Below are 25,337 nucleotides of genomic sequence, written 5' to 3'. Positions count from 1 at the left end.
TGAGAACGCAGGGTTACTGTGGGTCCTAAAGAGGAGCCAGTGCCTTCAGCTATCAGGCTCCTCTTCTGTGAGCTGGCAGAAAGGCTGGAGGACTGAACTGTAGAAACATAACGATTACCAGCAGAGTTTTTCACATATGAAAAAGTGATCAAATCTGTATGTGTGTGTGTGTGTGTGTGTGTGTGTCTTTGTGTCTGTGAGTGTACCTGTGTGCAATCCGATGCGTATTTTGACTTTGATCTCAGGCATATGTCTGATCTTAAAAGCTGCTATCGAGTGCAGGATGTCCAGAGACATGTTGGCCACTTCACCTGCGTGTCGATTCCCATTTCTGTTGGGAATACCTGAAGCCACCATGTAGGCATCACCTATCGTTTCTACCTGCAAATACCACACACACAAACACCTTACAGCAGTTTGATGGGTACATTTATTAAAAATATATTGATCAGACATGTTTGCTGATGCTCAATAACTCCTTATCAACAAGATCTTTTTTAAAAAATAAAGTGAGCATTTAGACGTCAATTGAGTGAAACACTTTGACTCCACAAAGCTGTCTTGAGTCTCCAGGTGTTTAAGTAGAGATAACGGTGACACAGCTGGACAAACAAAGGTGGGTAAATCTATGTTTGTTAACTTTTAGCCTATTTAAAATTTAAACTACGGAGAGTTTCAATAAAACTCAGATTTAGTCTAAACGAAGGTTCAAACTGAGAGGGAAAAGAAGAGGAGTTTATTAATTCAACCTGTGGACAAACCAACAGTGGTGAGAGAAACATTAAAGGTTCCTACCTTGTAAACATCATGTGTGGCAATGATGGCATCAAACATGGTGTAGAGGTCATTCAGCAGGTCGACGACCTACACACACAGTGTCAGGGTTAGTGATGTGAACAGGGTGAGGGGTCAGGGTCAGTAAGTCCTTAAAAACTCTCTAGCTAATTCAGAATGCAGCAGCACGTGTACTAACAGGAACTAAGAAATGAGATCATATTTCTCCTGTTTTAGCTTCTCTGCACTGGCTCCCTGTAAAATCCAGAATTGAATTTAAAATCCTACTGTTAACTTAAAAGCTCTAAATGGTCAAGCTCCGTCATATCTTAGAGAGCTCATAGTGCCTTATTATCCCACCAGAACACTGCGCTCTGAGAACGCAGGGTTACTCAATCAATCAATCAATCAATCAATCAATTTTACTTATAAAGCCCAATTTCACAAATCACAATTTGCCTCACAGGGCTTTACAGCATACAACATCCTTATGACGTCCTTATGACCCTCACAGCTGATCAGGAAAAACTCCCCAAAAAAACCCTTTAACGGGGAAAAAAATGGTAGAAACCTCAGGAAGAGCAACTGAGGAGGGATCCCTCTTCCAGGACGGACAGACGTGCAATAGATGTCGTACAGAACAGATCAGCATGATAAATTAACAGTAATCCACATGACACAATGAGACAGAGAGAGAGAGAGAGAGAGAGAGAGAGAGAGAGAGAGAGATGCAGGTAATGACAGTAGCTTACAACAACATTAATGAAAGCAATAATATTATAGTTGTAGTTCTGGCTACTGTGATACAATATGCTGAAAGTATGTATTAATATCTGGCAGTATACATGTGTGACAATAATCATATGTGTATAATAACAGTAGAAGTATGACTAATGACTAATGATGGCAGCAGCAGCAGGAGGCATCTGGCAGGACCACGGCAGCAGCACAACCACACACGTCACGCTGTCCAGGCACCGCTGTGATATGAGTTAATCTGAGAGACAGTGGAGCACAAAGGCTCCGGAGAAGAAGCCGAGTTAGTGACATCCAGAATGGCCGAGTTAGCTAGATGCAGTAATAGAATATGAGAGAGAGAGAGAGAGAGAGAGAGAGAGAGAGAAGGAGAGAAGGTGCCCGGTGTATTATGGGGGCTCCTCCAGCAGACTAGGCCTAAGTCAGCCTAACTAGGGGCTGGTACAGGGCAAGCCTGAGCCAGCCCTAACTATAAGCTTTATCAAAGAGGAAAGTCTTAAGTCTAGTCTTAAATGTGGAGACAGTGTCTGCCTCCCGGACCGTAACAGGAAGATGATTCCACAGGAGAGGAGCCTGATAGCTGAAGGCTCTGGCTCCTGATCTACTTTTGGAGACTTTAGGGACCACGAGTAACCCTGCGTTCTCAGAGCGCAGTGTTCTGGTGGGATAATATGGCACTATGAGCTCTCTAAGATATGACAGAGCTTGACCATTTAGAGCTTTATACGTTTACAGTAGGATTTTAAATTCAATTCTGGATTTTACAGGAAGCCAGTGCAGAGAAGCTAAAACAGGAGAAATATGATCTCGTTTCTTAGTTCCTGTTAGTACACGTGCTGCTGCATTCTGAATTAGCTGGAGAGTTTTTAAGGACTTACTAGAGCTACCTGATAATAGAGAGTTACAGTAATCCAGCCTTGAGGTAACAAAAGCATGGACCAATTTTTCTGCATCTTTTCGGGTCAGGATAGGCCTAATTTTCGCAATATTACGCAGATGAAAAAATGCAGTCCGTCAGGTTTGTTTTAAATGAGAATTAAAAGACAAATCTTGATCAAATGTTACTCCGAGGTTTCTTACGGTAGTGCTAGAGGCCAGAGCAATGCCATCTAGAGAAACTATGTCATCAGATAAAGAGTCTCTGAGTTGTTTGGGGCCAAGAACAATAACTTCAGTTTTGTCTGAATTTAACATCAGGAAATTGGTGCTCATCCAAGTTTTTATGTCTTTAAGGCAGTTATGGAGTTTAGTTAATTGATTACTTTCTTCTGGCTTCATCGATAAATACAACTGAGAATCATCCGCATAACAATGGAAATTTATAGAGTGATTTCTAATGATGTTACCTAAAGGTAGCATATATAGAGTAAATAGGACTGGTCCGAGTACAGAACCGTGCGGAACTCCAAAACAAACTTTAGTACGTAAGGATGATTCATTATGAACGTGAACAAACTGAAAACAATCAGATAAATAAGATTTAAACCAGCTCAGTGCAGAACCTTTTAGGCCAATTAAGTGATCCAGTCTCTGCAGTAGAATTTGATGATCAATTGTGTCAAACGCTGCACTAAGATCTAATAAAACAAGTACAGAGACAAGTCCTTTGTCTGAAGCAATCAGAAGGTCATTTGTAATTTTAACTAGTGCTGTCTCAGTGCTATGATGCACTCTAAATCCTGACTGAAATTCCTCAAATAAATTATTATCCTGGAGAAAATCACACAGCTGGTCTGCGACTACTTTCTCAAGGATCTTGGACATAAAGGGAAGATTAGATATTGGTCTATAGTTGGCTAACACCTCTGGATCCAGGGAGGGCTTTTTTAGTAGAGGTTTAATCACAGCTACCTTAAAAGACTGTGGTACATAGCCTGTTAATAAGGATATATTGATCATATCTAATATATGAGTGTTAACTAAAGGAAAGACCTCCTTAAGTAGCCTAGTTGGGATGGGGTCTAAGAGACACGTTGATGATTTAGATGAAGAAATCACTGCAGTCAATTCTTGAAGAGAAATTGGGGAGAAGCAATCTAAATATATATTAGGTTTTACAGCTGTGTTTGAGGTTAGATAGGTACTATCTGAGGACAGGAGGTCATGAATTTTGCCTCTAATAGTTAGAATTTTGTCATTAAAAAGCTCATAAAATCATTACTGCTAAGGACTAAAGGAATACAAGGCTCGATAGAGCTTTGACTCTCAGTCAGCCTGGCTACAGTGCTGAAAAGAAACCTGGGGTTGTTCTTATTGTTTTCTATTAATGCTGAGTAATAGTTTGCTCTGGCATTGCGGAGGCCCCTCTTATAAGTATGGGTCCCTAAAGTCTCCAAAAGATCAGGAGCCAGAGCCTTCAGCTATCAGGCTCCTCTCCTGTGGAATCATCTTCCTGTTACGGTCCGGGAGGCAGACACCGTCTCCACATTTAAGACTAGACTTAAGACTTTCCTCTTTGATAAAGCTTATAGTTAGGGCTGGCTCAGGCTTGCCCTGTACCAGCCCCTAGTTAGGCTGACTTAGGCCTAGTCTGCCGGAGGACCCCCCTATAATACACCGGGCACCTTCTCTCCCTCTCTCGCTCTCTCTCTCTCTCTCTCTCGTATTCTATTACTGCATCTTGCTAACTCGGCCATTCTGGATGTCACTAACTCGGCTTCTTCTCCGGAGCCTTTGTGCTCCACTGTCTCTCAGATTAACCCATATCACAGCGGTGCCTGGACAGCGTGACGTGTGTGGTTGTGCTGCTGCCGTGGTCCTGCCAGATGCCTCCTGCTGCTGCTGCCATCATTAGTCATTAGTCATATTTCTACTGTTATTATACACATATGATTATTGTCACACTTGTATACTGCCAGATATTAATACATACTTTCAAAATATTGTACCACAGTAGCCAGAACTATAACTATAATATTATTACTTTCATTAATGTTGTTGTAAGCTACTGTCATTACCTGCATCTCTCTCTCTCTCTCTCTCTCTCTCTCTCTCTCTCATTGTGTCATGTGGATTACTGTTAATTTATTATGCTGATCTGTTCTGTACGACATCTATTGCACGTCTGTCCGTCCTGGAAGAGGGATCCCTCCTCAGTTGCTCTTCCTGAGGTTTCTACCGTTTTTTCCCCGTTAAAGGGTTTTTTGGGGAGTTTTTCCTGATCAGCTGTGAGGGTCATAAGGACAGAGGGATGTCGTATGCTGTAAAGCCCTGTCAGGCAAATCGTGATTTGTGATATTGGGCTTTATAAATGAAATTGATTGATTGATCGATTGATTGATTGATAAACATGGTCAGGGTCAGGCTCACTGATGTAAACAGGGTCAGGGTTAGTGATGTAAACAGGGTGAGGGTCAGTGATGGAAACAGGGTCAGGGTCAGTGGGGTAAACAGGGTTGGTGTCAGGGTCGATGATGTAAACAGGGTGAGGGGTCAGGTTTACTGATGTAAACAGGGTCAGTGTCAAGGTCAGTGATGTAAATGGTGAGGGGTCAGGGTCAGGGTCAGTGATGTAAACAGGGTCAGTGTCAGGGCTAGCTGGGTTTTCAACAGTTTGTACCTCAATGGGTTCACTGAGAGCTGAGATGGTTGTAAATCCAACGATGTCACTAAAGTAAAGCGTGCAGTCTGAATAATGTTCAGGTTGGACTGGCTTCCCTTTCTTCAGAGCCTGAGCCACGGACCTGAAACACATGTTTATTACGATTTAAAACAAACTTCCATCCTTCGTAAGTTCCTGAGCCTTCTGTTGTGTTAAATAAAGCTGCTGGTTTCTTGTTGTTTGCTGTTCTCTTTACAGACATGCTTTTTAATCCTCCAATAGTCTCCATGTTGTCCTGAGTGTCAGCTGAATGACATGAGCAGCTGCTGTTTGGATCAGCAGACAACAATCAACTGAAGAAAACTGAGACACATGATGATTCTTTATGGACGTTTATTCTGAATGGACATCAGAGGTAATGAGACGTCACACTGAATTATGTCAACATGTTTCTTCGTAGAAGTAGTAAGTAAATAAATAGATGTATGTGAGTGCTGAAGAAGAGGAGGAGGAAGAGTCTTCACTTTAGTGTCTCTGCCTCCATTTCAACTCTCTCTTGTCTTTGTCCTGCTGAATGTCCATGTCCTTTACAAACCATAATATCACCACAGTTGCAACATTCTGACTGCTGAGTTAAAGTTTAAATGTGTCTTACTTTGGCAGAAGTTGTCCGACCAGCTTCTCTGTCTTGTTTCTCTCAACCTCCAGTTCGTCTGTTCGTTCTCTGATCAGATCCTCCAGGTTTGAACTGTACTGCTCCAGCATTCGCAACATGGAGTCGATGATGTTTGCTCTCTTTCCTCTGTTAATGCCACGAAACTGCAAACACAAAGGACAAACCAGATCATAACAAGTTTGAAGGGCTAGGACGTTCCCTGATTGAGAAAGAGCCAAACATACAGAGACAGTTCAGGACATGAGCCAGCAGGTGGCAGCAGTGCAGCTCGTCTTACCTGTTTAAAAATGTCATCAAAGCTCGGCCTCTTACTCGGATCTTCATTCCAACATTCATTCATCAGACTGAGACACTCAGCAGGAGCTTCATCCACTGAAACCAGAGGTCTACAGAGAGGAGGAGGCTGCTTCAGACGCTCCACGATTTCTGAGAGACAGACAGACAGATAGACAGACAGATAGGTGGTTAGACAGGTTGTCTACAGAGAGGAGGAGGCTGCTTCAGACACTCCACAATCTCTAAGAGACAGACAGACAGATAGACAGAAAGATGGACATCCTGTCTCACCGTGGGCAGGCATGTCCATCATGGCATACGGCAGGGTTCGTGAGATCACTTCCTGTATGATGATGGAGAAACTGAAGACGTCTCCAGCAAAAGAACCTCCTCGGACTGGATTTCTCAAGAGCTCTGGAGCTGTCCACAGCAGCTCTGATAGACAGACAGGTAGAGACAGAGGGACAGACGGGTAGAGACAGACAGGTGGAGACAGACAGGTAGAGACAGAGACAGACAGGAAGTCAGTGCGTGCCTCACATTTCACTGTCAGAATGATGACAACAGAAAACCGATCGGTCAGAAGACTCAGAGCAATTTGGTGGTTCAGCTGTAACACTGTTGGATTTCTTTTAATGTGTCTCAGTTCACTGAACTGAAGCGAATATTATAAAAAAAAAAATGTTGCGCTGTGGAAACAGCCGCTTGTCTGTTGGACAGAATATCTGAGTGAAACACTTCCTGGTCGCAGACATGTTAGAGGAACACCAGATTTACTCTGTGTTTCTGGTTTTGCTTTGTTGTTAAGTTCGATCACGTTTATAGAAGGAGGTCATGAGCAGCATCTTGTTGAACCTTTCATCTTTTGAATGAGACAAGTGAGATTATACTGAAGGAGCAAACGGGTCCTGATGAGAGACAGACAGATTATGTGTTGACCTTGTTAAAAAGACAGTGAGCACAGATCCTGGGTCACTTCCTGTCATGAGGTCAGATCACATTCTCACCTGAAGTGAACTACATTTTAGTTCAACATTTTTGGGCAGACCACTTTGGTTGTTTGGTTCACACCAGAATTTGAACAAACGTTGACACCACCTCAAACCAACCGGACCACACGACAAAACGCTCCGCTGTTCAGGTGAAATGGACCCAAAAGCTCAGGGACAGAACACCCATAAAGACCCTTGTAGACTTTATCATTGATAGCCTTTTGTTTAGTTATTCTTGGTTTAATTTCATCTAATTTATGAGTGTACATTAAATGTCTCTGCTCTGAACATGGTCTGGCAAATTTCTGTCTGCACATGGACTCTGCTGCAGGACTTTAAGTTGAACTCATTGGTTCCTCTGGGACATTTCAAAGCTCTGCATGTGGTCACCTATATGCTGATGTTAGTGTGTATTTTATCTGGTTGTGTTGGTCATTGCTCCTATGGTTCATTTAGAACAGATATTAACATAAGTTTTAGTTTTTCTTTGAACTGATCTCTTTTTGTTTTAGAGCTGCATGTTGATTTTTAACTTTTGTTCTGTGTTGTAACTCCTACTGCTGCCTGTCTCAGTCAGGACACTCTTGAAAAGAAGATTTCAATGTGGAGGTTTTTCTGGTGAAATGAAAGTTAAATAAATTTTAAAAAAAAAATACCTTGTGGGTCCTCTGGGAGGCTGAGGTTCTGAGAGTGAAGGATCATGGGAAGTCCGTAGTCTGTGATTTTTAGGACAAAGCGCCCATCAACTAAACAGTTTGTGGACTTTAGTCGACCATGACTCAAACCTCGTAGATGAAGATACTTCATCCCCTGAAAGAGAAAACTGTGTTTGTTATCATTCAATAAAGATTTGAATCAGAGAGTAAAAAGTGTCACAGAAATTAAGCATCATACAAACACAGAGCTTTGTTTTGGTTTCTGTTTAAAGGCCGGATGATAAATACCTTATTCAGATGGTTTTACAAAACTTCAGCTGTATGAAGAGGGGCCTCCGCAATGCCAGAGCAAACTATTACTAAGCTTTAATAGAGGAAAACAAGAACAACCCCAGGATTCTTTTCAGCACTGTAGCCAGGCTGACTGAGAGTCAAAGCTCTATTGAGCCTTGTATTCCTTTAGCCCTTAGCAGTAATGATTTTATGAGCTTTTTTAATGACAAAATTCTAACTATTAGAGGCAAAATTCATGACCTCCTGTCCCCAGATAGTACCTATCTAACCTCAAACACAGCTGTAAGACCTAATATATATTTAGATTGCTTCTCCCCAATTTCTCTTCAAGAATTGACCGCAGTGATTTCTTCATCTAAATCATCAACGTGTCTCTTAGACCCCATCCCAACTAGGCTACTTAAGGAGGTCTTTCCTTTAGTTAACACTCATATATTAGATATGATCAATATATCCTTATTAACAGGCTATGTACCACAGTCTTTTAAGGTAGCTGTGATTAAACCTCTACTAAAAAAGCCCTCCCTGGATCCAGAGGTGTTAGCCAACTATAGACCAATATCTAATCTTCCCTTTATGTCAAAGATCCTTGAGAAAGTAGTCGCAGACCAGCTGTGTGATTTTCTCCATGATAATAATTTATTTGAGGAATTTCAGTCAGGATTTAGAGTGCATCATAGCACTGAGACAGCACTAGTTAAAATTACAAATGACCTTCTGATTGCTTCAGACAAAGGACTCGTCTCTGTACTTGTTTTATTAGATCTTAGTGCGGCGTTTGACACAATTGACCATCAGATTCTACTGCAGAGACTGGATCACTTAATTGGCCTAAAAGGTTCTGCACTGAGCTGGTTTAAATCTTATTTATCTGATCGTTTTCAGTTTGTTCACGTTCATAATGAATCATTCTTACGTACCAAAGTTTGTTTTGGAGTTCCGCAAGGTTCTGTGCTCGGACCAATCCTGTTTACTCTATATATGCTTCCTTTAGGTAACATCATTAGAAATCACTCTATAAATTTCCATTGTTATGCGGATGATACTCAGTTGTATTTATCGATGAAGCCAGAAGAAAGTAATCAATTAACTAAACTCCATAACTGCCTTAAAGACATAAAAACCTGGATGAGCACCAATTTTCTGATGTTAAATTCAGACAAAACTGAAGTTATTGTTCTTGGCCCCAAACAACTCAGAGACTCTTTATCTGATGACATAGTTTCTCTAGATGGCATTGCTCTGGCCTCTAGCACTACCGTAAGAAACCTCGGAGTAACATTTGATCAAGATTTGTCTTTTAATTCTCATTTAAAACAAACCTGACGGACTGCATTTTTTCATCTGCGTAATATTGCGAAAATTAGGCCTATCCTGACCCGAAAAGATGCAGAAAAATTGGTCCATGCTTTTGTTACCTCTAGGCTGGATTACTGTAACTCTCTATTATCAGGTAGCTCTAGTAAGTCCTTAAAAACTATCCAGCTAATTCAGAATGCAGCAGCACGTGTACTAACAGGAACTAAGAAACGAGATCATATTTCTCCTGTTTTAGCTTCTCTGCACTGGCTCCCTGTAAAATCCAGAACTGAATTTAAAATCCTACTGTTAACTTATAAAGCTCTAAATGGTCAAGCTCCGTCATATCTTAGAGAGCTCATAGTGCCATATTATCCCACCAGAACACTGCGCTCTGAGAACGCAGGGTTACTCATGGTCCCTAAAGTCTCCAAAAGTAGATCAGGAGCCAGAGCCTTCATCTATCAGGCTCCTCTCCTGCGGAATCATCTTCCTGTTACGGTCCGGGAGGCAGACACCGTCTCCACATTTAAGACTAGACTTAAGACTTTCCTCTTTGATAAAGCTTATAGTTAGGGCTGGCTCAGGCTTGCCCTGTACCAGCCCCTAGTTAGGCTGACTTAGGCCTAGTCTGCCGGAGGACCCCCCTATAATACACCGGGCACCTTCTCTCCTTCTCTCTCTCTCTCTCTCTCTCTCTCTCTCGTATCCTATTACTGCATCTTGCTAACTCGGCTTCTTGTCCGGAGCCTTTGTGCTCCACTGTCTCTCAGATTAACTCATATCACAGCGGTGCCTGGACAGCGTGACGTGTGTGGTTGTGCTGCTGCCGTGGTCCTGCCAGATGCCTCCTGCTGCTGCTGTTATCATTAGTCATAGTTCTACTGTTAATATACACATATGATTATTGTCACATATGTATACTGCCAGACATTTATATATACTTTCGACATATTACCACAATAACCAGAATTATAATTATAATATTATTATATCATTATTTTCATTAATGTTGTTGTAAGCTACTGTCATTACCGTCTGTCCTGCATCTCTCTCTCTCTCTCTCTCTCTCTCTCTCTCTCTGTCTGTCTCATTGTGTCATACGGATCACTGTTAATTTATCATGCTGATCTGTTCTGTACGACATCTATTGCACGTCTGTCCATCCTGGAAGAGGGATCCCTCCTCAGTTGCTCTTCCTGAGGTTTCTACTGGTTTTTTCCCCATTAAAGGGTTTTTTTGGGGAGTTTTTCCTGATCAGCTGTGAGGGTCATAAGGACAGAGGGATGTCGTATGCTGTAAAGCCCTGTGAGGCAAATTGTGATTTGTGATATTGGGCTTTATAAATACAATTGATTGATTGATTGATTGATTGATATTCTCAAAGAGCCCCGCAGACTGAATCTCAGTCACCTTCAGACTTCACACAGTGAGACAGGGAGTTCCTGTGTGATCGGAGGATTAAAGGATCAGCAGAGAAATCAGAGTCAGACCACACAAAACACCACACAGGACGCTCAGAAACACCAACACATACCGGCAGGTTTCAGCAGGACATCTCATTACTATCATCATGACTATTGTTAGGGGAAGTTTTACAAGTATTTGTTGTGGTAGTTTCTCAGCAGCACCTTGATGAGGTCCATGAGCAAGGACGACTTGAACATCCAGTCCAGCCTCATGTCACTGTCGGCCAGCAGGTCAGCCAGACTTCCTCGAGGACAGTGTTCAACCACCAGAGCAAAGATCCCTGAGTCCAGAAACAAACCCACGTACAGGTTCATGTTCTCATGTCGCATGTCCCTCAACTGGACAGAGGAGAGACACAGGAGGGACATAGGAGGGACATAGGAGGGACACAGGAGGGACAGAAAATATAGTGTAACAATTTTATCAGTTTAATGTCAACATATTGATCTACATCCTGAGAGAAGATAATTCAGCACTGATAAAATGTCTTATCTCCCTCAACTTAAGACAAATACACTGTAACAAAATAATGTGTAAGAATACAAACATCAGCTGTTCCTACTGTTCATCATACCTGACTGAACAAACTCTGAGTGTTTTGATTGACAGCTGTTACTGTCTTTTCAACAGGAATCTTCTTCAGCCAAACCCAGTCACCCTGGTAACAGAACAACCAATCAGAGCACAGGCAGGAAGTCAGACAGACAGACAGACAGGTGCAGGTACAGGTGCAGGTGCAAGTGCAAGTAAGCAGACAGGTAAAGGTGTACCTCCAGTATTCCAATGTTGGAGCTCTCAGGTGTCGTCAGGATGTAACTTCGAGCGATCGAGCGAAACGGAGTTTTGATTTCCAGAAGACTCCTCATGATCGACTCATCATTCAGTTTCTACAAAAACAACAACAACCAAAGAAAAACATCATCAGCAGTTCATCCTTGAACACTTCGTCCTGTACTGTACTTTTAGAGGGAACTTTAGTGAAGTAAACAGTTTCTAACCTTCCTGCTGACTTGAGTGTCAATGAAGACGATGTCATCCAGAGTCAAAATGAGTTTGGTCATGTTCGCTGTTCTCTTGTACTTCCTGTGCACACAGATTATTAGTAGTAGTAGTAGTAGTAGCAGTGGCATTGTGAAATTAGCAGTGGTAGCAAGTAGTCTTAGTGCTATTAGATAAACTCCTCCAAGAATCACCATCTTAATGTGATGGTGATGGGGGTGTTGTGTGTCCCTGTAACTCTTGGAGCTGAGATGCCTGGGGCAGTATCTCCTGGAAGGATCACCTGGAAAATGGCAACTCAAACCCCCTTCTGGAATGTAATTTGGGAGAGGAACCCACCAGTGACTGTCTGGTGGCCGGGCCCTAACTGATGGGGTTCGACTGGGCACAGTCTGAAAGAACGTCATGAGGCCACCGTCCTGTGGGCCCACCACTCGCAGGAACAGGCACTGTGGTCAGGTGCAGTGTAAGCAGGGTGGTAGGCAAAGGTAGGAAATGGACTGCACTAGTATAGCACCTTTCTAGTCTTCTGACTCAAGGCGCTTTTACACTACATGTCATGTTCACCCATTCACACACTGGTGGCTAAGGTTACCATAATGATGCCACCTGCTACTCAATAACCATTTACACGCACTCACACACCGATGGCCATCAGGAGAAATCCGGGGTTCAGTATCTTCCCCACTGATACTTAGATGTGCAGACCGAAGGAGCCAGGGATCAAAACGCTGATCTTCTGATTAGTGGACAACCTGTCCTGAGCCACAGCCACCCCCAACCTAGGGATGTTGAATGTCTCTGGTCTGGGATGGAATCCGAGGTGGTGCAGGAGGTGGAGCAGTACCATCTAGATGAAGTTGGGCTCACCTCCACACATAGCACTGGTTGTGGAACTAAGCTCCAGAAGAGGGGCTAGCCTCAATCAATCAATCTCAATCAAACAATCAAACAATCATTCAATCAAGTTGATCACCGAGAGTGAGAGGTGCTGGGCAGTTGGTGGGATACTCATGAGCCCCCACCTGAACTGCACTGTGTTTGAGTTCTCCATGGGAAACAAGAGGGTCTCTCCATGCAACTGCAAGTTGCTGATGAGGTCTCTGACTCTGGATCGTGCTTATGGACCAAACAGTAGCCCAGAGTACTCAGCCTTGATCGAGTCTCTGGGTGGTGCCCTTGAAAGGATACCGACTGGAGACCCTGCAGTTCTACTGGGGGACTCTGACGCTCACATGGGCAATGATAGGGAAACCTGAAAGGAGGTGATCGGGGGGTAAAGCCTGCCTGATCTCCATCCTGGGGGAGGTTGGAGAGATTAATCCAAGTGGGCCATGTTTAAAACCCCCATTGTTCAGCAGCTGCTGGCCGGAAGGGGTCCAGTTTGGGGACCACAGACATCAGGGGACATCATCTGCTCTTTGTAGCCCCTGCCACTACCGTAAGAAACCTCAGAGTAACATTTGATCAAGATTTGTCTTTTAATTCTCATTTAAAGCAAACCTCACGGACTGCATTTTTTCATCTGCGTAATATTGCGAAAATTAGGCCTATCCTGACCCGAAAAGATGCAGAAAAATTGGTCCACGCTTTTGTTACCTCAAGGCTGGATTACTGTAACTCTCTATTATCAGGTAGCTCTAGTAAGTCCTTAAAAACTCTCCAGCTAATTCAGAATGCAGCAGCACGTGTACTAACAGGAACTAAGAAACCAGATCATATTTCTCCTGTTTTAGCTTCTCTGCACTGGCTCCCTGTAAAATCCAGAATTGAATTTAAAATCCTACTGTTAACTTATAAAGCTCTAAATGGTCAAGCTCCATCATATCTTAGAGAGCTCATAGTGCCATATTATCCCACCAGAACACTGTGCTCTGAGAACGCAGGGTTACTCGTGGTCCCTAAAGTCTCCAAAAGTAGATCAGGAGCCAGAGCCTTCAGCTATCAGGCTCCTCTCCTGTGGAATCATCTTCCTGTTACGGTCCGGGAGGCAGACATCGTCTCCACATTTAAGACTAGACTCAAGACTTTCCTCTTTGATAAAGCTTATAGTTAGGGCTGGCTCAGGCTTGTCCTGTACCAGCCCTTAGTTAGGCTGACTTAGGCCTAGTCTGCCGGAGGACCCCCCTATAATACACCGGGCCCGTTGTCTCCTTCTCTCTCTCTCTCTCTCTCTCGTATTCTATTACTGCATCTTGCTAACTCGGCCATTCTGGATGTCACTAACTCGGCTTCTTCTCCGGAGCCTTTGTGCTCCACTGTCTCTCAGATTAACTCATATCACAGCGGTGCCTGGACAGCGTGACGTGTGTGGTTGTGCTGCTGCCGTGGTCCTGCCAGATGCCTCCTGCTGCTGCTGCTGCCATCATTAGTCATTAGTCATACTTCTACTGTTATTATACACATATGATTATTGTCACACATGTATACTGCCAGGTATTAATACATACTTTCAACATATTGTACCACAGTAGCCAGAACTATAACTATAATATTATTACTTCCATTAATGTTGTTGTAAGATACTGTCATTACCTGCATCTCTCTCTCTCTCTCTCTCTCTCTCTCTCTCTCTGTCTCATTGTGTCATATGGATTACTGTTAATTTATCATGTTGATCTGTTCTGTACGACATCTATTGCACGTCTGTCCGTCCTGGAAGAGGGATCCCTCCTCAGTTGCTCTTCCTGAGGTTTCTACCGTTTTTTCCCCGTTAAAGGGTTTTTTGGGGAGTTTTTCCTGATCAGCTGTGAGGGTCATAAGGACAGAGGGATGTCGTATGCTGTAAAGCCCTGTGAGGCAAATTGTGATTTGTGATATTGGGCTTTATAAATAAAATTGAATTGAATTGATTGATTGATGTGGTTCTGTTGCAGCTGAGTGTGAAGCTGTCAGGATGAGAGTCAGCTCCTTCAAATCTGAGGCCATAGTTTGATTCTGGAAAGCAGCGGATAGCTCACACTAATACGTCATGGTCCAGTCCATCTCCGTCCCAACCCTCACCTATGGTCATGAGCTCTGGGTTGTGACTGAAAGAATGAGATCACAGATACAAGCATCTGAGATGAGTTTCCTCTGTAGAGTGTCTCAGCCTTAGAGATACAGGGAGGAGTCAGACATCTGGAGGGAGCTCGGAGTAGAGCCGCTGCTCCTTCATGTTGAGGGGGTTTAATATCTGATCAGGATCCTCCTGATCCAGCTGGTAGGAGGCCCCGGCCCCTGGTCTGGGGACGCTCGGGATCCTTCAGGAGGACGGAGCTGGTCAGAGGGACGTCTAGAATACCTTGGTTAGCCTGCAGCCCCACCCCCAATGTATAGAACAGAAAACAGAATGGACTGTGTGTGTGTGTGTGTGTGTGTGTGTGTGTTCACCTGATCAGGTAGATGAAAGCTCCAATCACAGCACAGAGCAACAGGAAGACAAAGAACATCGTCACTGTGTCCAAACCTGAAAAAAAAAATAAAGTAATAAAAGATGTGTCACTTCCTGCTGATCAGTGACACTAACCTACACTCATCATGGTGGACAGTAGGGTGGCGCTCAACAGAGCTCAGACCTTCAGACACCACGGACAGATACAGCTGATAGAATTCATTATATGCTACACAAAGTTCCTACCCTCCCCATAGGTCAGTGAACACACCTCCCCTGCAGGCCTCCTCTGGACTGAACCAACAGAAGCTGGCGGTGGGGGGTTTTCCTCCAGGGAAGAAGAAAGAGCGACCCATCGGCCTCAGACCTCCAACTGTCCCCTCGGTGTGTGTCGGAGCAAGCGAGTGCGTTGGTACAAGTCGGTCGCCATCACTGTCCAACACCACATACCTGGCCTCTAGGCCACGCCCCTCTTTACCTCCGTATAACACCTGAGATAAAAAAGGAGAGAAATCAGAAGCTGACAATGTGTTCATCTGTAAATTCAGCTGTCATTAAAAAGAACATATGAACGAAGGATTGTACCCGGGAATGTGCTTGGTCCACACATCTGAATGTAACGCAGAGCACTGATGTACATTCACCCAACAGAGAAGCCGCTCATCGAGTCAGCTGTCACTGTCGGTCTGTTTATCATTTCACTGATAAACTGTTTGTTTGCTGTTGTGTTGTCTCTGTGTCTCTGGGAGAGTTCATACCTTCAATCATCAACACAAACTCCTGTTTTCACATCTATTTCATAACCAGACCAAACATCCAAATGAGTCGCTGTTCTTCAGTAGTGACGGACATTACCTTGTGTTAATCACTCTGTATGAACTCTCGCCACCACGCTGAGACTTCCTGTCATTACCTCTCTGTTGTCGTGTACGAAAAGAGTCCACATCACATGAATTTAATTAAAGACTAATACATATAATCAATAGTTTTTATTAAAGCTGGTGTTATGACCCTCAGCAGCACCCTTACTGGACACACACGCTGGATGCAAAAACAATAATAATGATAAATAAATAAAGATATTCAAAATGAAGACCAAAGTATTCATGTAAAAGGTCAGAGAAAATTATTTTATAAATTTCCTCCACACAGAATTCAAACTACAAAGGATTTAATATTTTAATATTACCACTACACTGTTCACTGTTTAATCCTGAGGAGCATCAGGCTGTGAAAGAGTGAATGTGGACCTGAATGGTGAAACAGACTTTAACACAATCATCTCAAAACAGTTAGAGTAAAGCAGGAACAGTTGTCTCCATCTCACAGATAAAGCAAAACATTGTCATGATACAGCCAAAGACACAGTGTGTGTGAATAATTACAGCTCATTAAAGGGGCATATTCTTATTATATTAATATTTTTAACTTCAAGTTTAAGATCCCTAAAAGAACCTGAAATAAATACAAACACTCGAAGAGAATACATTTTTTTTGTGTCTGCCACTCTCGACACATCAATCACTGATGTGACATCATGTTTTAATGAACAGAAATCCCGACGGCACTCCATGTGGTTTCGCATGACCTTTTCTAAAGTGCGAGCTCGTAGCTCTGCAACAATCTGAATGTCAGAGTAAAACGTTCAGTGCGCATGCGCCCGCGCGTGCAGCCTGTTGCAGTCGCTCCTGCTCGTTTTTCTCAGTTTTCATACTTTTTTGCTTTATTACGTTTGGTATTTGTGCTTGCCTTTGGTGATTGTAATTTTGAAACTGTGCCCTCTCAAAATATGCTGACTGAGAGAGTTGTACTCGTTTTCCTCACCCTGGAATTACTGATTTCATTCGGACCCGGCACCATTGCACAACAACTTCATGGCCACATTGTTTACTCCAGAGATCAGCTGATCGCGCTGAGGCCGGCCGGCTTGGCAGCCGGAACATCGGAGATCCCAGCTGAACTGTGGAGGAAAACACACAGAGGATGAAGGGGAGGAAGTAAACAGCGGCGGAAAAAAGCAGGGTTGAGACAATGGAGGCTTACGGAGAAGAGAAGATATAAGCCATGTCTCCCCTCTCTCGTCATGGGCAACGTGAGGTCACTGGCAAATAAGATGGACGAGCTGACAGCGGTCGCCAAAAGTCAGAAGGAGTACCAGGAATGTAGTCTGATGTGCTTCACTGAGACATGGCTTCACCAGGACATTCCCGACAACAACGTCTCCATCAGCGGCTTTCAGACTGTTCGGGCCGACCGGGACTGCACCGAGAGCGGTAAGCGCAAAGGAGGGGGGCTTGCTGTTCTAGTAAATAACCGCTGGTGCAGTCCTGACCATATTTCCATTAAGGAGCAAATCTTGAACTGTTTGCTGTTGGACTCAGGCCGTATTATTTGCCCAGGGAGTTTTCACATGCCATTATTGTAACTGTTTACATCCCCCCCTCTGCCAACCCGACGTCAGCATGTGACGTCATTCACTCCGCCATAGCCCGCCTGCAGACTAAACACCCGAGTGCCTTCATAGCTATCTCGGGTGACTTCAACCATGTCACCATGGCAACAACATTGCCCACATTCACACAGTATGTGAGCTGCCCTACCAGAGAGGAGAGGACTCTGGACTTGCTGTATGCAAATGCCAAGGATGCATACAGCTGCTCCCCCCTCCCCCCTCTGGGTAGGTCAGACCACAACCTGGTGCACCTCAACCCCTGCTATGTACCACTAGTCAAGAGCCAGCCTGCGACCATGAGGACAGTGAGGAGATGGTCGGAGGAGGCTTATGAGTCACTGCAGGGCTGTTTTGGTGTGACAGACTGGCAGGCACTCTGTGAGCCACATGGGGAGGACATCGACGGGCTCACAGAATGCATCACGGACTACATCAGCTTCTGTGTGGACTCCACTGTCCCAGCCAGGACTGTCCATTGTTACCCAAATAACAAACCGTGGGTAACAAAGGACATCAAAGCCATCCTCAATGCAAAGAAGAGGGCCTTCAGAGCTGGTGACAGGGAGGAGGTGAGAACAATACAGGGGGAGCTGAAGATGAAGATCAGGGAGGCTAAGGAGAGGTACAGGAGGAAGCTGGAGAGGAAACTCCAGCAGAACAACGTGAGAGAGGTCTGGAGTGGAATGAGGACCATCACTGGCTTCAGGACCAACAACCACAGAGGAGTTGAAGGCAGCGTGGACAGGGCCAATGAACTGAATCTGTTTTTTAACAGATTTGACACTGCTGGACCTGCCCATCCCCCCCGACTCTTCTGCTGTCTGTCTTGGTCAAACATCTCCTGCCCTCCTCCCCACTCCTCCTCTCACCTCAACACCCTCCTGTGACCCCCTCCTCCTCCTCCTCCTCCTCACACCTCCCCCCGGGGTCAGACTGACTGCTCTCTCCATCATGAGGACTACCCCCCCCCCCACGTGTCGTCACCTCCACAATGTGCTTCACTGCTGACCATGTGAGAAGACAGCTGATGAGACTCCACTCAAATAAGGCTGCAGGCCCTGATGGTGTCAGCCCCAGGGTGCTCAAAGCCTGTGCCCCCCAGCTATGTGGAGTACTTCAGCATGTCTTCAACATGAGCCTGAGTCTCCAGAGGGTCCCCTTGCTGTGGAAGACATCCTGCCTCGTTCCTGTGCCAAAGACGTCGCGTCCCAGTGGCTCCAAGGCCTACAGACCCGTGGCATTGACCTCCCACATCACGAAGACCCTGGAGAGACTCGTCTTGGAGCAGCTCTGGCCCATGGTCAAGCCACTTTTGGACCCCCTCCAGTTCGCCTATCAGCCCCGACTTGGAGTTGAGGACACCATCATCTACCTGCTCAACCGTGTCTACGCCCATCTGGATAAGCCGGCGAGCACTGTGAGGGTCATGTTTTTTGACTTCTCTAGTGCATTCAACACCATCCGTCCAGCTCTACTGGGTGACAAGCTGACAGCAATGCAGGTGGATGCCCCCCTGGTGTCCTGGATTGTAGACTACTTGACTGGCAGACCACAGTATGTGCGCTTGCAACGCTGTGTGTCAGACAGAGTGGTCAGCAATACTGGGGCCCCGCAGGGACTGTCCTCTCTCCTTCCTCTTCACCCTCTACACCACGGACTTCAGCTATCGCACTGAGACCTGCCATCTTCAGAAGTTTTCTGATGACTCTGCTATAGTTGGATGTATCACCAAGGGTGATGAGGATGAGTACAGGACTGTTGTGGATAACTTTGTCACATGGTGTGAGCAGAACCATCTGCAGCTCAACGTGGCAAAGACAAAGGAACTGGCTGTGGATCTGAGGAGGACCAAGACACCGGTGACCCCTGTTTCCATCCAGGGGGTCAGTGTGGACACTGTAGAGGACTATAAATACCTGGGGGTACACACTGACAATAAACTGGACTGGGCTAAGAACACTAACGCTCTCTACAGGAAGGGCCAGAGCCGTCTCTATTTTCTGAGGCGACTGAGATCCTTCAACATCTGCCGGACTATGCTCAGGATTTTCTATGAGTCTGTGGTGGCCAGTGCTATCCTCTATGCTGTTGTGTGCTGGGGCAGCAGGCTGAGGGTGGCGGACGCCAACAGACTAAACAAACTGATCCACAAGGCCAGTGACGTCGTGGGAACGGAGTGTGACTCTCTGATGGTGGTGTCAGAGAGGAGGATGCTGTCTAAGCTACGAACTATCTTGGACAATGTCTCACACCCACTCCACCATGTGCTGGTCAGGCACAGGAGTACTTTCAGTGGGAGACTCATACCACCAAGATGTACCACTGAGCACCACAGGAAATCATTCCTGCCTGTGGCCATCAAACTGTACAACTCCTCCCTCTGAGTGGCCCTGACACTTTTTCAATCACTGCAATAATTTAATGTAACTTGTGCAATAACCCCATTCACCCTGACTGTGTATATTTTGTTTGTGTAAATAATCTTGTTCAGTTTACAATATATATATGTATATATATACAGTACAGGCCAAAAGTTTGGACACACCTTCTCATTGAATGCGTTTTCTTTATTTTCATGACTATTTACATTGTAGATTCTCACTGAAGGCATCAAAACTATGAATGAACACATGTGGAGTTATGTACTTAACAAAAAAAGGTGAAATAACTGAAAACATGTTTTATATTCTAGTTTCTTCAAAATAGCCACCCTTTGCTCTGATTACTGCTTTGCACACTCTTGGCATTCTCTCCATGAGCTTCAAGAGGTAGTCACCTGAAATGGTTTTCCAACAGTCTTGAAGGAGTTCCCAGAGGTGTTTAGCACTTGTTGGCCCCTTTGCCTTCACTCTGCGGTCCAGCTCACCCCAAACCATCTCCATTGGGTTCAGGTCCGGTGACTGTGGAGGCCAGGTCATCTGCCGCAGCACTCCATCACTCTCCTTCTTGGTCAAATAGCCCTTACACAGCCTGGAGGTGTGTTTGGGGTCATTGTCCTGTTGAAAAATAAATGATCGTCCAACTAAACGCAAACCGGATGGGATGGCATGTTGCTGCAGGATGCTGTGGTAGCCATGCTGGTTCAGTGTGCCTTCAATTTTGAATAAATCCCGAACAGTGTCACCAGCAAAACACCCCCACACCATCACACCTCCTCCTCCATGCTTCACAGTGGGAACCAGGCATGTGGAATCCATCCGTTCACCTTTTCTGCGTCTCACAAAGACACGGCGGTTGGAACCAAAGATCTCAAATTTGGACTCATCAGACCAAAGCACAGATTTCCACTGGTCTCATGTCCATTCCTTGTGTTTCTTGGCCCAAACAAATCTCTTCTGCTTGTTGCCTCTCCTTAGCAGTGGTTTCCTAGCAGCTATTTGACCATGAAGGCCTGATTCGCGCAGTCTCCTCTTAACAGTTGTTCTAGAGATGGGTCTGCTGCTAGAACTCTGTGTGGCATTCATCTCTCTGATCTGAGCTGCTGTTAACTTGCGATTTCTGAGGCTGGTGACTCGGATGAACTTATCCTCAGAAGCAGAGGTGACTCTTGGTCTTCCTTTCCTGGGTCGGTCCTCATGTGTGCCAGTTTCGTTGTAGCGCTTGATGGTTTTTGCAACTCCACTTGGGGACACATTTAAAGTTTTTGCAATTTTCCGGACTGACTGACCTTCATTTCTTAAAGTAATGATGGCCACTGGTTTTTCTTTAGTTAGCTGATTGGTTCTTGCCATAATATGAATTTTAACAGTTGTCCAATAGGGCTGTCGGCTGTGTATTAACCTGACTTCTGCACAACACAACTGATGGTCCCAACCCCATTGATAAAGCAAGAAATTCCACTAATTAACCCTGATAAGGCACACCTGTGAAGTGGAAACCATTTCAGGTGACTACCTCTTGAAGCTCATGGAGAGAATGCCAAGAGTGTGCAAAGCAGTAATCAGAGCAAAGGGTGGCTATTTTGAAGAAACTAGAATATAAAACATGTTTTCAGTTATTTCACCTTTTTTGTTAAGTACATAACTCCACATGTGTTCATTCATAGTTTTGATGCCTTCAGTGAGAATCTACAATGTAAATAGTCATGAAAATAAAGAAAACGCATTGAATGAGAAGGTGTGTCCAAACTTTTGGCCTGTACTGTATATTTATACGTTTATGTTTGTCAATAATTCCTGTTTATTTAACTCTATATTTGTTAATACTATTGTTTAAATTTCTTATATTTTCACGTATCTTTCCTCTCTTGCAAGGAGCACCTGTAACATAAACAATTTCCCCTCGGGGATCAATAAAGTATTTCTGATTCTGATTCTGAAAACACAGAGGGCTGTGTTACCCTCCTCACATTCATTATAAATTAAGCGATTATATTGAGTGAGATTATATTTGTTAAGTGTCAAAATGTTTCTGACCTGATTGAAACCCTGGAAATCAAAGCCTCCATTTGATTGGACGAGCTGTTCGCCTGTCACCCAGTGCCCGCCCCCTGCCTGACGACGCTCCTCCACCGCCTTAGCAACGAAGTACACCATGTTGAAGATGGTCCCAAAGACAGGAGACACCTGCACACAGAGGTCAGGGCACGATGAATCCCATGTGTCCAGTTTTCATTGATTAAGGACAAGAAGTGTGTTATTGATCATTAATTTATTTATCTGCTATGTATGTCCTCTGTGTTTGTTATTTATTTGTTGTTATTTACCTCAGTAGCAGCCACAGCAGAGCGGATCTCTCGGTTGAGTTGAGCCTGGCGAAAAGCTTCGTAGAAATTCTGATCGGACGCCATGGTAATGGTCAGAACAGCGCTGTAGGCGTGACGAAGCTTCGTGCTGTTGGTCAGCTGAGGGAATACTGTTTCCTGATTGGACAGAGGAGAGAACCAGGAAATTTTAAAAAAAAAAAAAAAAAAAAAAAAAAGGACTTCCTGTTTAAGGTCTGAACCTTTTGAAGATTAACAATTATTTTGAAACGTTTAATTCAGAAAACTTGGTCAAATCAAACGGCTTCAGTGATGTAAAAACAACAACAATAACATTAATAATAATAATATTTGTAAATCCAGCTGTTTGTAAAATGTCTATAAATGTAAAATATGGAACAAAAGTTGTTTTAATTCATTTTCAGTGATTAAAGTTTTCTGTTAAAGTTGTTGATCAATATATCAGGTATTAAATTGATTGGTTACCTGATAAGGCATGGCATACAGCAGGGCGTCGTATGGAATAAACACATAGCCATCGGAAACCATCCCCAGGTCCAGAGCAGCCAATAGGAGCTGTCTCTGATCCTCTCCACCAATCAGGACGGAGCTCATGCACATTATCACCACTGGAAGGTTTAAAGGAAACTCAGAGTTTATCAGTTTTTAACATGTCAGACATAAATGATAAGAGTGTCATCAGTTCTGATCTTGTTCTGTAGTCAGAAACATTTCAACCTCCTGATGATGTCACAGCAGAGCTCTGAGCGCTGAAGCCACTTCCTGTCCAGTGCTCTCCCATAGGTCCGACGGAGCTGATGACCAAACAGGAAGTTTGTGAAACATTAAAGTGATGACAGTTTTTATAAATCTATGAAAAGTTTTTTGTTAGTTTGACTTCACTGTGATCATGTGATTCATGTGTCTGAACGATGAGTGGATGAAATAATCTGTAAATCTACTGTCAGCTTTACGCATAAGTTTATCAGTTTGAGAATCTCTGGGCTGTGTTGTTAACAGAGAACAATAAAGTTTATCAGTTTGAGTATGAAACATCTCTGTGTTAATGTTAATGCAGAGAACACTAGACAGTTGTGACATGTTCCAACATCTCTGGGCTGTGTGACAGAGTGCAGGTACCAGACTCTGACTGTGTTTGCCTGCAGTCCAACACCTGTCTCCTCTATCATGTTTGACATGATGAAACATCTCTGGGACTGTTAAGACACTGAGAATAAAGTTTATCAGTTTCATCAGTGAAACATCTCTGAGCTGTGATGATGTAACAGAGACAATAAAGTTTATCAGTTTGAATATGAAACGTCTCTGGGCTGTGTTCGTTAACAGAGAACAATAAAGTTTATCAGTTTGAATATGAAACATCTCTGGGCTGTGTTTGTTAACAGAGAACAATAAAGTTTATCAGTTTGAATATGAAACATCTCTGGGCTGTGTTTGTTAACAGAGAACAATAAAGTTTATCAGTTTGAATATGAAACATCTCTGGGCTGTGTTCGTTAACAGAGAACAATAAAGTTTATCAGTTTGAATATGAAACATCTCTGGGCTGTGTTCAGGTGAATGTGGGTAAATGACAATTTACAAATCATTGTGTCTGTTTTTTTATTGAAGTTTAAACTGTTGTCAATCAGTCAAAAAGTTTTAAAACACAGTTTTATTTTCTGCAACAAGATAAAAAAAAAGATGCTGATGAGCTGGAGAATAATGAGCTGAAGTGACAACGATTACAAATCAGTGCATTATTAAAAAGGAGACACATCGACAGGTGTGCTGTCTTTAAATCTCAAACACTGTCAACCTGCCGGGACCTGCCAGGCTAAATCTGGCGCATTTACATGAATTAAGTCTTCATGTTCATTAATGTGCTCTGTCCCCTTCTAAATAAATCAACATAGATAAACAGAAATGAGTCATTAATTAAAAAAAACAAAAAACATTTCTGCTTTCTGAAAAACTGAAACTGAAAACATCTTCAGTCCAGTAAAACAGGAAACGTTTATCTGAGATTAAGATAAAGTTTCATCCATTCTTTTACATGAGACTCTGAGGAAGAGGCCACGCCCCTAATGACAGGCCACGCCCTAGCTGTGACATCACTCACCTGAGATGACAGCGACGTGTGCCCAGCGGAAGAACCTGAGCACGGTGAACAAGACTCTGCTGGGCTGAGTGATGGGCGGCAGGTTTGGCCAGTCAGCATCCAGACAGCCTGGAGAGGCAAGCCCTGCCTCCCAGTGCTGAGCCAATAAGGCGGCAGCATGACACAGGGCGGGGTTAAAGGGCCCAATGTAGGCGTGGCCATAACCCTCCATGTCCCCGAGTTCTATGAGCGCTGAAATAAAACCAGAGAAGAAACAAGACGTGAACAAGAGTCAGTGGAACTAATTGTTTTATTATAATGTGTTATTATTATTTATTTACAATCATTATTATTATTATTATCATCATTATCTTTATGATGTCATCACTTAGGTCTCGTCAGCTGATTGGTTAACAAACCTTTAGAGGCGGAGCAGTCTTCCTCCAGCAATTTGACGTCATACCAGTAACCTCTGCTAAGACCACTGTCGCTCCGTAACCGTAACAACGCCAGGTTAGCCGCCGCTGACGGCATCGCCCGGGAGAACATGGGGTCACATGACCACGGCCCAATCAGAGCCAGCTTAAAGGTCGTTGTCCATACGTGAGTAATGCATAGCAACCACAGACATGTCCCAAGCAACCGTGTGGGAAGCTGCATTGTGGTGACCTGCAGGAAACAAAGAAAAGACACTGAGCTGCATTCAGCGCGGACGAGTGAACGCACGTGGGTCGGTTTAGGAAAACAGGAAGTGACCAGTGTCTCCTGGGTGGAAGTCCATCCACCTCCTCTCCTCCCGCCCTGCAGGGACGGTCCAGCTCCGGAAGTTATGTTGTAGTCCAGCAACATTTCACACACACACACACACACACACACACACACACACACACTGTTTTTGTGTCCACACTCACAGAGGACACTGTTTTTGTCTCTACACTCAGAGGACACTGTCTTTGTGTCCACACTCACAGAGGAC

General features: G+C 44.1%; 1 protein-coding gene across 1 annotated transcript in view; it reads right to left on the bottom strand.

Moving 5' to 3' along the window:
* LOC125885367 (retinal guanylyl cyclase 2-like) overlaps nucleotides 1-25,021 on the bottom strand; it is a 35,745-nt gene extending 10,724 nt beyond the window's left edge. The window contains 18 exon segments of the mRNA XM_049570859.1: nucleotides 207-381; nucleotides 796-864; nucleotides 5,090-5,213; nucleotides 5,727-5,890; nucleotides 6,025-6,173; nucleotides 6,315-6,458; nucleotides 7,672-7,825; nucleotides 10,896-11,072; nucleotides 11,309-11,392; nucleotides 11,505-11,621; nucleotides 11,733-11,817; nucleotides 15,106-15,181; nucleotides 15,378-15,597; nucleotides 21,974-22,123; nucleotides 22,264-22,419; nucleotides 22,747-23,075; nucleotides 24,383-24,613; nucleotides 24,781-25,021. Of these exon segments, the coding sequence (XP_049426816.1) occupies nucleotides 207-381; nucleotides 796-864; nucleotides 5,090-5,213; nucleotides 5,727-5,890; nucleotides 6,025-6,173; nucleotides 6,315-6,458; nucleotides 7,672-7,825; nucleotides 10,896-11,072; nucleotides 11,309-11,392; nucleotides 11,505-11,621; nucleotides 11,733-11,817; nucleotides 15,106-15,181; nucleotides 15,378-15,597; nucleotides 21,974-22,123; nucleotides 22,264-22,419; nucleotides 22,747-23,075; nucleotides 24,383-24,613; nucleotides 24,781-25,021 (2,845 nt within the window).
* Nucleotides 25,022-25,337: the final 316 nt, after the last annotated feature.

This window comes from Epinephelus fuscoguttatus, unplaced genomic scaffold, assembly GCF_011397635.1.
Source record: "Epinephelus fuscoguttatus unplaced genomic scaffold, E.fuscoguttatus.final_Chr_v1 AP022699.1".
Taxonomy (NCBI): domain Eukaryota; kingdom Metazoa; phylum Chordata; class Actinopteri; order Perciformes; family Serranidae; genus Epinephelus; species Epinephelus fuscoguttatus.
This window is presented reverse-complemented; position numbering and strand designations above follow the sequence as displayed.